General features: G+C 38.2%; 1 protein-coding gene across 1 annotated transcript in view; it reads left to right on the top strand.

Moving 5' to 3' along the window:
- Nucleotides 1–16,849, top strand: part of MCCC2 (methylcrotonyl-CoA carboxylase subunit 2) — a 54,196-nt gene that overhangs the window by 16,915 nt on the left and 20,432 nt on the right. The window contains exons 7-8 of the mRNA XM_033110718.1: nucleotides 7,599–7,712; nucleotides 11,317–11,381. Coding sequence (XP_032966609.1) covers nucleotides 7,599–7,712; nucleotides 11,317–11,381 — 179 coding nt within the window. The remainder of the gene's footprint in view (nucleotides 1–7,598; nucleotides 7,713–11,316; nucleotides 11,382–16,849) is intronic.

A 16,849-nucleotide genomic window follows, 5' to 3' on the forward strand; every position in this document is an offset into this window, starting at 1 on the left:
GACGGCTCTATGCTGGTGAATAAAACCACGTAGGGTCTCTGCTCCTGTGGAACCTAAAGCTTGAAGTGCTTTAAAAACAGGTTGTTTTAAAATTAAAAGTGTCCATATATTTTTGAATAAGCAATACCTGCCTATGGTAAAAAAAAAAAAAGTCTAAAATGTCTGAGGGTCATTTGACTGAATTCCTTCCTTTCACCTATTTTATTTTTGTTTCCTAAAAATTTTCACATCAGTATTTCTTTAGTCGAGCCATTACTCTTAACATATTTTTTCTATTGCACTCCAATAGGAAGTTTATGGTTGAGATTTGCCTTTTGATATTCTTATGAACCTCTTGAAATTAAAAAAAAATAATTTTTATTATATACTAGTCTTCATATTGCCCGTTCGGATCTTTCCCCCAGTATATGAACTCTAAACGTGACATCTGCACTGAAGCTACTGCTACGTACTTGACTGAAAAAGTCAGGCTATGTGTGAGCGCTGCTCTTTCTATTGAAAATACTGTTACTCTGTCGTCTGTTATCCCAGAAAGAATTGTCCCTCTTCTCCAAGGCTAAACTTGTCATAATCTTAACATCAACCCCTCTTTACACCATTTGTACTTTATACCATTTCTCTCTTTTACTTAAATATTTTCTCATCCACTTATTTTTCCCCCTCATAGCCAATAGTTAATGTTGACTTTCTCTTTTTTTAAAGGAAAAAGAAAAAGTACCAAAAATGATGCCAAAAGAAAAGGACTGTTTCTAGCTTCTGCTCGTCCTCGAAGCTTCCCTCCTTCCTGGACTTACCAAACTTCTTAAGGATTGGCCCAGTATCTTCATTCTTGACTGCTCGCTCTCCTTACAGCCTTACTGCCCACAGATGGTCTTGCTAACCTTCTAGAGACCAGATTCTCACTTGGCACAACCTCATGGTATCGTCATTGTTTCCTTTCCTGAGAGTCTCCTTAGGCTTCATGCCACTGGGGTTTCCTTACTCTCCCACTCTATCTATTTGATCCTCCCAACCCCACCCAAGAACTTGACCTTAATGGTTTAATAAAATCTCATGACATACCTGCCACCTCAGTGATCTTTTTCAAGTCCTGACCTCCCTTCACACCTCTGCTTACACTTAGGGCTTCTGTTTCTGTGGATTTTCTGCTGGCACCATCAGCTCAAACTAGACACTGAGCACATTTGCTTTCCCGCTGGTTTTTGTTCCTTCACCTGTGTTCCTGTTTGCTATTGATGGTACTTCCTTCTTGCTCTTTTCCTTAGGATTGAAACTTTGATGTCATCCTGGACTCTTTTCTGCTTTTTCCCCTACTTAATTCTTGTAGGTAAAAAAAAAAAAAAAAAAAAAAATATGTGTGTATATATATATATATATATATATATATATATATATAGTATCGTCCTTATTTTTGTATCCCCAGGAGCTCTTCGGATGCTGGTCAGATAATTAACACATAGAAACCCTTTGGCGAATGAAGTCCTATCGATTTTTCCTCTCCATTCCATTCGTCACCATGGGTAGTTCACGGCTTCATTACCAGCTATCCTGGTACTATCCTGTGGCACGGGCTATGCTGGCCTGGTGTCCTGTCTGCCGAGTCTCTCCTTTTCTGTCCATTGTACACATTACTGCAAGGTTATTCTTTATTTAGTTCCCTGGTTCCAAACCCTATTTTCTACAAAGCGAACTTCAGACTTCTCAGCCTGGTACTTAAGACCCTGAGTGATCTAGTTGTAAACTAACTTTCTGGCCTTACTGCTCATCCCCGGTAAGCTGCCGTGAATCTGAACCACTCACTGTTGTACCTGTGCACCGTAGCCTTTTATCACTGTCTGCCCAAGTCCATGCCATGCCTTCTTTCCCCCGATTCTTGAAGTCTAATTCTCCAACCCATTTTCCGTGGCTCATCTCAGGTGTTACCTTTTTCAGGAAAGCTTCCCAGAATCCCTTACTGGAAGTAATCTTTTCCTTCTCCCATCTCCCATAATTCTTGAGCTATACCTTATTAACGGCATTTATCCTTTTTATCTAGATATATCCTAACTAATTTCCCTCACTAGACTCTAAGCTACTAGAGATTAGAGACAATATTAGGTGAATGTTTATATCCTCACACATTTTCCTGAGAAGGTACTTACTATTTATCAAAAGAGTGAAATTCCTTATGACTATTAAAGTGATATCTGATATACTGAGTAGTTCTATTTCCCATATTTTAACTTATTGTTTTATTATTTATATAAGACTTAGATTTAGGTGGGTGATAAAAACAATTTCTATATGTTATTATATAAACAGTCACTTGTAACTCCAGTTATGTTACGTGTGCATTTTGATAGTGAACACAGCCTTCCTTACTGGTTCATTTCCTGTTTTCCTTCCCAGGGTTGGTTTTTATTTAATGTTATTAACCTTGCCTGTTGTAAATCCACATATCCTACTTCTAAGTTGTGTGTCTTTCGACAATCAGACTTCTGTTATTTTCTATATTTTTGCAGTTGTAAAAGTGTAGACAGATTCCTACACATCTTCCATGTTTAAAATTTTTGTTTTTGCTCTCGAGGAGAAAAGACAGTTAAATGAAGTATTACCTTCGTATTCTCTTGTTTTCCATCTTTCCTTCCTTTCTGGTAGGTCTTAGGATGCCTTGTTTGTTTTTGAAGTTTAAAGATACGGCGTATTGATGTCTGGTTGTCCTAATTTTTGGTTCTCACGTCCTGAGGATACCTTTCCTGGGCCTTTTCCAGATCCATCAATGCCTGATGACCTTGGAAATACGTTTCTTCTGTTTTCCTGATTGTTTCCATGTTGCTGGCTTTTTACATGTGAGACACTTGTCTTCCAAAGTGGGATCTTTGTATTTATTTTTTTAGGTCTCACATTACCATTAATTTTTATGATCTAGTGGTAGTCCAGTCTAGAGCGATTTTTGTTCCGATGCATCAGTTCTCTTCCTTGTTTTACTGTAATCCTTACTACACCAGCAACAATGTGTTTTTGTTTATACTAACAGTTTATTTCTTCTGAGACAGGCATTATTCATTGAGCCATGTTTAGTTGCAGCTCCTCAGGTCTTTCACTTGTTTTTCTTTGTGTTTCTGCCTATTTGTTCTCTTTTTGGGATGTAAAATTATTCTCAGGTGTCCCTCTTTTCCTTTTTCCTTATCCTTTCCCTCTTCCCCACCTTGGCTTAGCGCTTTTTTTTTTTAAGGATAGCGCAGCTCACAGTGGCCAATGCAGGGATCGAACCGGCAACCTTGGTGTTATTAGCACAGCCTCTAACCAACCGGCCACCCTCATTAGCTCATTGTTTTTGAAATTTATTTTCTTTGCTTCAGACGTTGGTGATTGTTGGGGTTTAGTTAGGACAGGCACTGTATATCATATTACTTTAAAAATGCATTTCAACCTGTTCATGAAGCCAGATAGGGCCTGTTTTATTGCTTTGAGTCTCTGATGGAAAGATTGCTTTGAGTCTCTGATAGAAAGATTGAGGAAGAAACATAATGTTTTGGGTAAGATGGACTTTTTGTTTTCCATATACATTTCAGCCTATCCAGTTAGTACAGATTAGCATGAGTATTCTAGAATCAGTGGTGTGAGCAGTCTCTATAGTTAATAATGTTCCTAAATACTGGATGGCTCTAGAATGGACATGTGTATTTTGTGGCTTTTATTTTTTAATGGCAGCTCTTCAAGTACAGGAAGACAAAAAAATTTGATACAGGAAGTATTTGCTTTCCACAGTTACTTGGAATTGAAAAAGAAGATGAGAGATTTAAAAACCATTGTTATATTTTTAATGGCTTTTCATCAAGTAACCAACCGGAACTTTCCCCCGATCCAAGTTATAATACATTTATATCACTGTGTGCCTTTGAACTGGATAGTCTTCTGCAATTTTCCAGTGGAAGGATGGAGGTCTAGAGTTCACACAGTTTTTAGAATTCGGCATAAAACCTCTTGACTGCCTTTCAGAGACCCTTTCCATAGGGCAGACAGTTTGGGTGCAATGAGACCCAGTCTCTATTTGTTCAAACAAGAGTTGGAGGGTAATGAAATTTTGTCTAAAGTTTTTGAAAGACTTTTACCTCTGTTTTGCAGCATCTCATTTATTCAAAAATTCTGCTTGTGCTTTCTGTGGTGGTTATGACAAATATCGTTACTGTCAGGTGTACATCATTCTTAGCCTTCTTGATTCAAGTTATGGAATCACCAGGGACTTCCTCAGCCTGCAAGAGGGATCTCTTGGTTTGTCCATGTCACAGAGCGGACCCCCTTCACTGGTGACTGGGGGGATTGTAGCCTCTCAGTCCAGGTGTTGGGAGTCATCTGTTGTCCTGATGCAGGTGAGGGTCTCTCCTGGCACAGTGGCTGTGTTGTGTCCCCCACACGCCTCTGAGTGTCATCAGAACAGTTTATAGTCAAGCATCTTATATCCTTTTAGTAGTGAAAACAACAGAATTTCCTTCCTGAGGTTCCATATCATTTGTCCAGCATGGCCCAGTGTAAGATCTTTGTTGTACCACAGACTGATGCTTTGGGACTTGGAAAGTCATCGGTGCTGTTTTGGCCCTGGGGTCCCTGTGCTTTGTGAGAAGCAGCAGCAGACACAGTGGCAGAGCTCTTGGTACACCTCATTCACTTTATTTTGTGCATGAGCGAATGGCTCAGAATGAAATGATGACAAATAGCAACTTGTCAGTGTTCTTTTATTTAATTTTTTTTCCTAGTATCAGAATTTGCTTTAGCAATATTAAATTTTGTTCTTGTTAGGTATGTCTGAGTGGAATAGCCTTTCTTATTGATGGTAAATTTGAGAATTTTGATCTTGGTGTACTTAGTACCTCTAGTTTTTGCTTTTTTTAAAAAAAAAATTGTAACAACTTTTAAGATATAATTCACGTATCAGAAAATTTACCTATTTAATATATACAATTTAATGGTTTTTAGGATATTCACAGAGTTGACTCAATTTTAGAACATTTTTATCACCCGAAAAGGAAATGCCTTATTCATTAGTAGCTGTTCCCATTTCTGTCTAGTCTCTCAGGCCCCTGGCAACCACCAGTCCACTTTCTGTCTCTATAGACTTGCCTATTCTGGACATTTTATATAATGGGATCATGCAATGTGCGGTCTTTTGTGACGGGTTTCACGGTTTACCTGTGTCCTTCTCTTGGTTTCCGTCACTGTCTGGGATGGCACAGAATTCTATTTATGGCCTGTCTCCCATCTGGAATGCAGGACCTGGTTTTCAGATAGATACATCGAAGAGCAACAACAACCAAGTACTGTAAACAGACTGTCCCAAATGTTCAGATATGCTTCAATTGCAGTCACTTACAGTAGATGGTTTGTATTAGTTATCTATTGCTGCAGAACAAATTACCCCAAAATCGAGCAGTTTAAAACAACAGCGTTTATTATCTCACAGTTTCTGTGGGTCAGGAGTCTGAGCGCTCTTCTAGCTGGGTCTTCTAGCTCTGGGTCTCTCCCACGGCTGCAGTCACCTCAAGGCTTGACTGGGAAGGATTCTCTTCCTCACTCGCTCACGTGGTTGTTGGCGGGATTCAGATCTTTGCAGGCCTCACTCAGTTCCTTAGGAGCTGTTGGCCGGAGGCCTCCCCAGGTTCCTTCCCACGTGGGTTTCTCCGTAGAGCATCTCACCCCATGTCAGCTGGCTGCATCGGAGCGAGCAAGCGAGTGGGTAAGAGAGGGCCAGCAGGATGGAAGACGCAGTCTCCCAACTTGATCACAGAAGTAGCACTGCCATTGGATAGAAGCACATCACCGTATCTTCCACACACTCAAGGGGACGAGAGCACACTGGACTTGAATACCCAGAGTCAGGGATTATCGGGGACCATTATTAGCTGGTGGCAGAGAAGTGGATTGTTGATTTCTTTGGTTTCAGAAGTACTGTGGAGAAAATGCATCTGAAGTCCCCTTTGGAATGTGGTAAAACTCTGACATAGATGTACTAATAATTTGTCAGCTATTCATTTGTGAGACTTTTCTACTAAATTGGTATATCTTCCTCCTCTCCCCAGATGGCATGATGGCATTCAGTTTTATTTCTCTCATTTAAAAAATTTTTTTATTGCTATAGAGTTGACATACATCTTTCTTATTTTTGTCTTACTACGTTTTGACAGACTGATTCCTCTTTGTTGGTCTCCTCCATCCCCCTCCACCTACACGCCCATCCTTGGTCTCTGAATACTTGCTGACAGTGCTGTTCTGTTCTTTCCTTTTGTTCTCTGGTTGTTTTCTTGGAACCCTGCTATGCCTGTTTACTTCTTACTTTTGAAAATTGTCCCCTTCTAGATTCTTACTTAATTGTGACTCTTCTCTACTTCCTTGACTTTTTTTTTTAGTACTGAAGTAGTTTTGAGAGAACAAGCTGAGAAGGTGAAATTGTCCTTTGCTCCTGATAGAACCTTAAAGAAAAAGCCCATAAAATATTTCAGACATGTAGAAAGTACAGAGACTTATAGAACAGAGCAGTCACGTACCCTCCGCTTGGATTTATGAAATGTTAACATTTCATTTGTTATTTTTGCCTCCGATTTTTAAAGAATTTATCAATAATTCATTTACCCATTCAAAATATTGTATTGATGGACATGTTGGTTATTTGCATATTTTTTCTGTTATGAACACTGCTGTGATGAATGTTTTTTTGTGCTCATTGGCAAGAGTTTTTCTAGCCATTGCTATTTTGAAAACAAACTTCTGGGTGATTGATAAGCAGAAACAATAAGTTATAAATATTTCTGTAGCATGTTGACAGAAATATTACAGCCATTTTTAGTAACATACATTAAATAAGAAAAAATGCTCTTGTGATAGCCATTTAGATATAAAAACATGAACTTGTGCTGCCTTCCGTTTTTGGATTAGTACTAGTGTGGTCTTTTGTTTTCAAAACAGATATTTGTTTCACCAGAAGGAAAACTGATGGAATATTGGAATTAGTAGCAAAAACTGCTTTCATGTGATAATTTAAGAAAATATCCATTACATACTTCGCTTAATTTTCTTTGTGATATTATTTATTCCTATCTAGGGGTAATCTGTCAAACCCATATTTTTTGTTCTTTTTGTCATACTAATCTCTAAGTAAGAATATTTTTTAAGCTTTTATATCATATTCAGGATAACACAAAGTATTAACAACACTCGTTTGGAAAATTTCAGTATTCCTGTGACTAAGTGGCATTTTTTTTACAGGACTTATTATTTGATTTAAAAATTATCCTTTTAATACAGTTTTGCTCATCTGTGGGTAGGTTGTGAGTTTCTTCTCTCCATTAGTTGCTTAGGCTAATGGTCTACCTTGCCAGTCTTCTTCCTCACAGGGAGATTGTCCATAAACTTTGTGAAAGTATGACATAAGCCCTTGAAAATACTTTGATACAATAAGTTAAGAAACTTTTCCAAATGTTTAGTAGACTCCATTTTTAAAATGATGTACAGAGACCAGTTAGTAATATCCCTTGATACTGCAATGTTTATGAGACTAGATCCAGAAACTGTATGATTCACTGTTTGAGCTGTACTCATGGGTTTCTTGTGTGCTTGGATTCCAGATAGCGGTGGTCATGGGTTCCTGTACAGCAGGAGGTGCCTATGTGCCTGCAATGGCTGATGAAAATGTCATTGTACGCAAGCAGGGTACCATTTTCTTGGGAGGACCCCCCTTGGTAAGAACATAATCTCAGTTGATTGAATAAAAATATACATAATATAAAGTTTACCATTTTAACCGTTTTTAAGTGTACATTTCTGTGGCATTGAGTATATTTACTTTGTTGTGCAACCATCACCATCACCCATCTCCAGAACTTTCTCATCTTTTCCCTCCCAGGTTATCTCTGCTTTCAGTGGGCCCTCTATCCCAACTCACAGTGGACACGTGACCCCCCAAGGGTAGGCAGCCTCCATGCCAGGATTTGCTTGGTACCTACATGGGGAGTGGGTGAAAGGCTAGCCCTTAGCTCATACCCACACCAGGTCATCTGCTGGAGAACATAACTCAGCACCGCCAGCCCAGAACAGTGATGACGTGCTGTTGTCCACCCTGTGACACCGTGGGGTGCATGCGGGGCCCCTGATCCCACGCTGTGCCAGGCCTTCAGTGGCGGCAGATGTAACAGTTGCTAGGCAGGGGTGGGGAGGAGAAGGTACAGCAGGGCCCAGGCCGCAGGCGCAGACATCAGTTAGCAGGGAGCCAAGAACCCATCCCCGGGAGATGATAGGAGGCAGACTGACCAAGGGCTGAGGCTCTAAACCCCAACACATATGCCCCGTTGCCCTGTCAGACTTCACTTACACCACACAAATTTGAAGATAAATTAGAATTTCAGTAGGGCGACTACTGAGCACTAAACTCCTAGCACAGGGCCCTTCCGAGAGGGGACCCTGTGCATCCTCACTGGTCACGGGCCTGTGATGCAGGACTAGACTGGATTATATCATCCTGTCTCTCCCTCACCTCCCCTTTGGTCAGCTCCATTCCAGTGATTTTCCGCAGTCATCACTCTGCTGTGTTTATGTCACAATACGATCTTGGAGTTCAAAGGGATAGAGGGTAGGTGAAGACACAGGTCATCACTGCACCTTACGACAAAATGTCCCATTATGTAAGTAAAATCCAAGAATATTAAATCAGTAAAAAGAAACGTCACATTATAAAACTATAAACTATAGCTAATAATATTATTTATAATAGTAGACAATCTATAGGTAATGGGGTATGATTCATCCATAAAAGGAAATGAAGTTCTGACACATGGTACAACATGGATGAACCTTGAAAACATTATGCCAGACAACAAAATGACAAATATTGTATAGTTCTACTTGTATGAAATATTTAGAATAGGCACATTCATAGAGACAGAAAGTATATTACGTAGTAGTTGCGAGGTCCTGGGAGGAGGGTGGAGTGGGGAGTGACTGCTCGTGAGTACGGCGTGTGTTTTGGGAGTGAGGAGATGTTCTGGAGTTGGGTAGTGGTGATGGTTGCACAGTTGGTGAATATACTGAAAAGCACTGAACTGTAGACTTTAAATGGTGAACTTTACAGTATGTGAATTCTATCTCAGAAAGTAAGTTTATTGCTTCAAAAGTCTGTCAAAGAATCTTTGGTTTTGGAATATTAACACACACTTATTAAAAAGAATGTTAAAAAGAGCTTATGGTTTGATGTGAAATAAGTGTATTTTCCAAATGATCCTGTTAATTTTTGATAACTTTTGAGGATCAAGTAAGTGTGAAGAGCTGCCATTTCAAATGTGGTAAAAGTCTCAAGGCATTGTTCAAAAAGCCTGTGATGTTTATTATTCTTTAATACTTCTCTAGCTTTATGTGATAGCTATCATTAGTTAATGAGAGGAAGATTCACTGAAAATTTACCTTTGTATAGTAAAGGGTACAAATTTTCATGAGTAGTTCTTGTTTATTTTTTATTAGAGAATGAGTAAAGATATGAGTAAAACTTTAAACATCTTTTTGGGAATATAGGCAGCAGCATCATAGAGTAATGCTAATTGTTTTCCAGAGATTTTGTCTAATAGTCAGCAGTTGTCAGTGGATTCAGGTGTAAGTTGTACCTTAGAAAGAAGTAACTTAGCAGCCAGAGAAGTCTGCAGTTCTGTCCCAGAACTGAACTTCGTTCAGTAGTCCTTCGTTCAGTAGTCCACCATCAAAAGACTTGTTTGCAGGTCGTAAGACAAGTAGCAGCAGCCTCATCTTCCTGAGAATTCTAAATTTTGACACTGCTTTTACTGAAAATTGCGAAAAGGCTTTGTAGGTTTCACACATAATGTGTGGTTGAGTTGCTATAGTTTTCAGTAGCTTAAAATGATTGAAAAAAAGCATAGTTATAAGACAAGTTTTTGAAGGAGCTTTTTGTTTTCCTGTCTTTTGTTTATCTTCTGAACTTGTTATTGAATAGAATGAGCTATTTTAATTTTCTCTTTGCACCCATCACAGTATCAAATGTTGTGGGTGTTCAATAAATATTAACCAATGACAAATTTTTATTTTTTTAGTCACATCCCTGAAAATAAACATAGTATATTGGTTGTTTATTCCTTTAACAATTTTAAATATCCAGACACCTCTTATAATTAGTTATTGTCTGGTCTGAATGCTATTTTACACTGAATTTTTTGGGGAAGCAGAGAACCAAAAATTTAGGTCTGCCTATGGAATTATTAGAGATAAAAAATTTAATTTCCTTTCCCCATGGAATACTTTTTTATTTAAGACAGAGCTTTCGATGTAGTGAATAAGTCATTTCTATGGTGTATTTTAATGTTCATTATTCTAATTAAAGTTTTTCCTGTTTGAAGAAAAAGAAACAGATCAATCAACTCAAAGAAGTAGAAATCAATAAGCAATTCCTACAGGATCACGTTGGCATTTAGAACTAAATGATTTCTCTTTCTTTTACCTGTTAGAATTTCTCAGGCTGTAATTAAGTCATGCTTAATTTATTACTTGAGGTTTCTTTCTTTTTGGTCATATTCTGCTGAATCTTAGATGTGAGTAATCTTAGATATTTTTTCCCATCTTAAAGATATTATACCTTTAAGACTTTGTTTTAAGACGAGTTTTTCAGCATAGGTGAAATAAAGTCATTACTTCAGTACATTTATTGAGTGTTCAAAGATGAATAAATCACAGTTCCTGCCATCAAGGAACTCGCAGTATAGAGATGACAGAGACACATGCAAATTACTGAAACAGTCTGGCAAGTGCCATGTTGGAGGTGTAAGTGGAATACTCTTGAACGATGGATAAACAAGCATTGCTCTATTAATATTGTGCAATATCATTAATGATGAAAAGGTCTGGGTGGGTCAGGGAAAGCCACATAGAGCAGGTGGGGCTTGAAGGATAAGCAGGGATTCACCAGGTGAGCGACAGGGAGAAGGGAGCCTAGGCAGTGGCAGCAGCACTTGCCCAGACAAGAAGGCTGTGACGTGCATGTAGGCAGCCTAACATACGTACGGGAGAGGGCAGGCTTTCCGGCCAGAAGTGCCTGGGTTCAGATCAAGGTCCATCACGTGCTCAGGATCTGTGGGCAAGTTCCACAGTGACTCTGGGTTCAGATTTTTCATCTGTAGACAAGAGAAAATATGATCTAGGTTTGCTAGGTGGGTGGAATTAGAAAACAAAATGTTCTTCAGCTCTGTGAAAGAAAGTTGTAGGTATAGGCAGGTTGGGAGGTGCGTGTTAGGAAAGCATTTGTGTATCTCAGATGGGCTGACTGACCATTGACTTTTCTCCTTGCCGTAGGTTAAAGCCGCAACCGGAGAAGAGGTGTCAGCGGAGGATCTTGGAGGTGCTGATCTTCACTGCAGGTGAAACAGAAGCAGTTGTTTCTTTCCAGGATTGATTTTCACTTGTTTTAAAAAACTTTACAGTATTTTTCCAAGTATTAAACTTGCCGGACAAACCACACTTTTATTTGTTGTTGATCTGCTGTTTTAGGGTTCAGTTCTTTGAACTGTAGAGTTGCATTTTTATGCTAGAACATCAGCTTTTTCATTATACAAAGACTGGGGAGGTAGGTTTCTTATTTAACAAACATCCGTCAAGCACCTGTCATGTGCCAGGCACTGTTTTAGATGTTTGACATAAGATATACATTGTCTTTGACCTCAAGGAGTTTGCCTTCTAGTCAGGAAGGGGGACAATAAACAGATAATTACCAAAAAACTATATAAACGCGTATATGAGAAACGGCTTGCTAAGGAGAAATGTAGGGAGAGCATGTGGAAGGTCGATCAGGCCCAGTGGTGTGTAGCTGTTATGATTTTGTTAAATTAACATTTGTTAAGTGGAGCACAGGGTGCTGGATCGGGAGCCACAGTTCAACAACAGACCACAAGAGAAGTTGAAGTAGAGAAGTTTATTATTCACAGGTCCTGGAGGAAGTACATGGCATGCCTCGAGTCGTCACACGGGAAGGTCAAGGCAGCATGGAGAGAGGGAGAGGCAGAGGGAGCCTGGGGCACACGTTTCTAATAGGGTCCTAGGTTGGAGTGCTTTGGGGTCCCTGGGCTAGGGCCGGATTGGTCAGTTTAAACCAAAAGAGTGGGGTTTTGGTAAGCCCCATGGGGGTCTTATCTAAGGGGTGCATAAGGCATGCAGGTGCTAGGAGGCAGGGGAGACTACTGATCACTACTGATCTAGTTTCACAACTAGAGGCAAAAGGAGCAATGAGTAAGGGAATGACTGGAGTGGAGGTGAGGTAGACAGAAAAGCTTAGAGGGAGAGCTTGAGTTTCTACCTGAGTCTGAACAGAATACTTGTTCATTTAGGTGAGCACAACTGTGTGAGTGGAGATGCAGCGATACTCTCTTATCTGGTCATTTACTGACTGTCACAGGGAGATAGTGGAGTGGATGTGTTCACCTGGACAGAAAGGGGACACAGGTAGAATAGGGTGAGTGGGGTGCAGGACAGAGTGGACTGCCATTGTTTGCAGGTGCTTAATCAGGGAAAGTAGATGAAGATAATGTTTGAGGAGCATTATTTTTTTTTTAAATTTTGAATGTTTAAAAAAAAAGTAATCTGTGCCCATGAAAGCTGTAGGCAGTATATCAATTTAGGGTGTAGGTTCTAGAAGTCATCTTTCATTTACTTCACTTATTACCCTTGTGACCAAACAAACTACTGAACCTCCCTGAGTTTTATTCCCTCATGTGTTAAATGAAGATAGGAATAGTTCCTACCTCATAGCACAGTGTCTGGTGCATACTGAACACTCTATTAATATTAAAATCATGGGACAAAGATTAGGTGGTGGTAGCTCTTTTTGGGGGAATAGTGTCATAAAATTTACTAGTCACAAATTGCTTTGAGTTCTGTCTTTATAAATACATATTTATAACTCTCGGATTAGTCATCCGTAGGAGTTAATTGAACACAAAGACATAATATAGTGCCTCATCAAAGGTTTCTCTTTCTTGTTCTATCGCTAACTACTAGGCAGTTTCTCTTTCTTTTCCTTCCTTCCTTCCTTCCTTCCTTCCTTCCTTCCTTCCTTCCTTCCTTCCTTCCTTCCTTCCTTCCTTCCTTTCTCTTTCTCTCTTTCTCTCTTTCTCTCTTTCTCTCTTTCTTTCTTTCTTTCTTTCTTTCCTTTTCGTTCTTTCCAAATAAATAAATAAATATTTTCATTTTTATTTTATTTTTTTATTTAAGTATAGTTGGTATATAATCTTATATTGGTTATATTAGTTTCACATGTATAGTATACTGATTCGACATTTTTATACCTTACAATGTGATCACCCCACTAATTCTAGTAATCATTTGTCATCATGTAAACTTAATCACAATATTACTGACTGTATTCCCCTTCCACTTTTCATCCATCCCCCCACCCCCTTCCTTGTGGTAACCATCCCTTTGGTCTCTGTTTCTATGAATCTGTTTTTGTTTTGTTTGTTTGTTTTGTTTTCAGATTCTACATATAAGTGAAACTATACAGTATTTGTCTTTCTCTGACTTATTTCACTTAGCATAATACCCTCTAGATCCATCCATGTTGTTGCAAGTGGCAAAGTTTTATTCTTTTTTTATTGCTACATAATATTCCATTGTGTTTGTGTGTATATACATACATGTGTGTATATAAACATATATACATCTGTATATACATATATATGTGTACATATATGTAATGTATATATATGTATACACACATACACACACACACACTGTATTTTGCCATATATAATGCGCTCCTGTGTATAATTTGCACCCATATTTTTGGCCCAAACTTTCAGGGGAAAAAATCTTTTGTTTTAATTTTTTAATTCAAATTTTTATTTGTTTACATTTAGGTACTTGTTTTTTGTATTATAAAGGAATTTTAGCAATTATTTTTTAACATTTTATGGTACAAGAAATTTTATGTAACAAATAATTACAAAACACAACAACAGATACAAGGTATAAGAAATTTTAGGTACCGGTAACAAATTTACGATATTTATGCATCATAGAAGGTCAAGAACTCTTCATTGTTGCAAGTTCGTCGTAAGTTCAACAAAACCAATTATCGTATTCCAGAGTATTATTTTGCACATGGATATCATTATTGATTTCTAAAGTTACACTTTTAACTGATAAGCATAAATAAAAGAGTTAAAAACATTTATACAGATATGGAATCAGTACTACCCATGTATAATGCACATCCTTAGTTTTTCCTCATAAATTTGGGCAGAAAAGTGCTCATTTTACACAGCAAAATACAGTATATATGCCACATCTTTATCCATTCATCTGTCGGTGGGCATCTAGGTTGCTTCCATATCTTGGCTGTTGTAAATAATGCTACAGAGCAAATAGAGAAGCACGTATCTTCTCAAATTACTGTTCTTGTTTTTTGGGATAAATACCTAGAAGTGGAATTGCTGAGTCATAGGGCATATTTAGTTTTAGTTTTTTGAAAACAGTATGTCTATACTGTTTTCCATAGGGGCTGCACCATTTTGCAGTAACACCAGCAGTGCACAAGGATTCCCTTTTTTCTACATCCTCACCGACACTTGTTATCTGTTGACTTTTTGATAATAGCCGTTCTGCCTGGTGTGAGGTGGTATCTCACTGTGGTTTTGAGTTGCATTTCCCTGATGATTAGTGATGTTGAGCATCTTTTCATATGTTTGTTGGCCACTGATCTTAGAACTGAAAGCTTTTCACCATTGAGTATGATGTTAGCTGTGGGTTTGTCATACATAGCATAGCCTTTATCAAGTTGAGGTAAGATTCTTCTATACCCATGTTGTTGAGAGTTTTTTTTTAAATCATAAATGGGTGTTGAATTTTGTCAAATGGTTTTTCTGCATCTATTGAGATAATCATAGGATTTTTATCCTCGGTTTTGTTGATGTTATGAATCACATTAATTGTTTTGCAGATGTTGAACCATCTTTACATCCCTCATATAAATCCCATTTGATCATGGTGTATAATCTTTTTAATATACTGTTGAATTCCGTTTGCTAGTATTTTGTTGAGAATTTTCCATCAGGGATATTGGCCTATAATTATTTCTTTGTGGAGTCTTTGTGTGGTTTTGGTATCAGGGTAATGCTGGCCTCGTAGAATGAGTTTGGAAGTGTTCCTCTACAATTTTTTGGAATAGTTTGAGAAGGATAGGTACTAATTTTTCTTTAAATGTTTGATAGAATTCACCTGTGAAGCCATCTGGTCCTGGGCTTTTATTTGTTGGGAGTGTTTTGGTTACTGCTTCAATTTCATCGCTAGTAATTGGCCTGTTCAGATTCTCTGTTTTTTCCTTTATTTTTGAAAGGTTGTATGTTTCTAAGAATTTATCCATTTCTTCTAGATTGTCAAATTTGATGGCATATAATTGTTCATAGTATTCTTTAATGATCCTTTGTATTTCTGTGGTGTCGGTTGTAACCTCTCCTCTTTCTTTTCTGATTTTATTGATTTGTTTTACTCTCTTTTCTTCTTGAGGAGTCTTGCTAGAGGCTTGTCAATTTTATTTATCCTCTCAAAGAAGCAGCTCTTAGGTTCATTAATGTTTTCTGTTTTTTTATTTAATTTATCTCTGCTCTGATCTTTATTATTTCCTTCCTCTGCTTACTTTGGGTTTTGTTTGTTCCTCTTTTTCTTGTTTCTTTAGGTGTAAGTTTTGATTGTGTATTTGGGATTGCTGTCCTACTTCTTGAGATAGACCTGTATAACTATAAACTTTCCTCTTAAACTGCTTTTGTTGCATCCCATGGATTTTATAAGGTTGTGTTTTCATTTTCATTTGCCTCAAGGTAGTTTTTGATTTCCTCTATGATCCAATGGTTGTTTAGAAGCATGGTGTTTAATCTCCAGTTCTTTTTTCCTGTAGTTCATTTCTAATTTCATGCCATTGTGGTCAGAAAATACGCTTGATATAATTTCAGTCTTTTTGAATTTATTGAGGCTTATTTTGTGACCTAATACTAGGCAGTTTTTATTTTTTTAATTTTAATTTTACTTTTTTTTAATTGGGGAATATTGGGGAACAGTGTGTTTCTCCAGGGTCCATCAGCTCCAAGTCGTTGTCCTTCAATCTAGTTGTGGAAGGCGCAGCTCAGCTCCAAGTCCAGTCACCGTTTTCAATCTTAGTTGCACGGGGTGCAGCCTACCATCCCAAAATTGAACCGGCAACCTTGTTGTTGAGATCTCATGCTCTAACCAACTGAGCCACCCAGCCGCCCCTCCTGCAGCTCAGGGCAGCTCATTGTCTTCAATCTAGTTGTGGAGGGTGCAGCTCACTAGTCCATATGAGAATCGAACTGGCAACCCTGTTGTTCAGAGCTCGTACTCTAACCCACTGAACCATCCAGCCGCCCCATACTAGGCAGTTTTTAAAAGAAAGCATTTTATTTTAAACGCTTACTAATTTGGAAGCAGTTTTTTCTGCTTTTATTTGCTTTCTGGATTACTAGTGTAGCCAAAAGTCAGCAATTGTAGCTAGCATTACGTATGTAGCATTTAAAAGATGTGGTCGATTGTAAATGTTGTATTAAAGAAACAGAAGGGGCTGCCATTTGCAAAGCCATTGGAGGGCCATAATGAGGAGTAAATATGGTCTCTGTTCTTATTCAGAGGTGGAGAGTAACATTAAACCACTATGAGAGCCCAATTTTAAGAAATGTCTCCCAAGGATTTAGCATTTTCCCTAGCCAAGACATCAAAATTTAGATCACAGCAGCTTAGTCCTTATTCATAAAATGAGCCAAATTTGATTTTTTTTCAGTATCTATTTTTGCCCGACTTTATGGTTTTCTTATACTTTATTAGAAAG

Source organism: Rhinolophus ferrumequinum, chromosome 7, assembly GCF_004115265.2.
Source record: "Rhinolophus ferrumequinum isolate MPI-CBG mRhiFer1 chromosome 7, mRhiFer1_v1.p, whole genome shotgun sequence".
Taxonomy (NCBI): Eukaryota; Metazoa; Chordata; class Mammalia; order Chiroptera; family Rhinolophidae; genus Rhinolophus; species Rhinolophus ferrumequinum.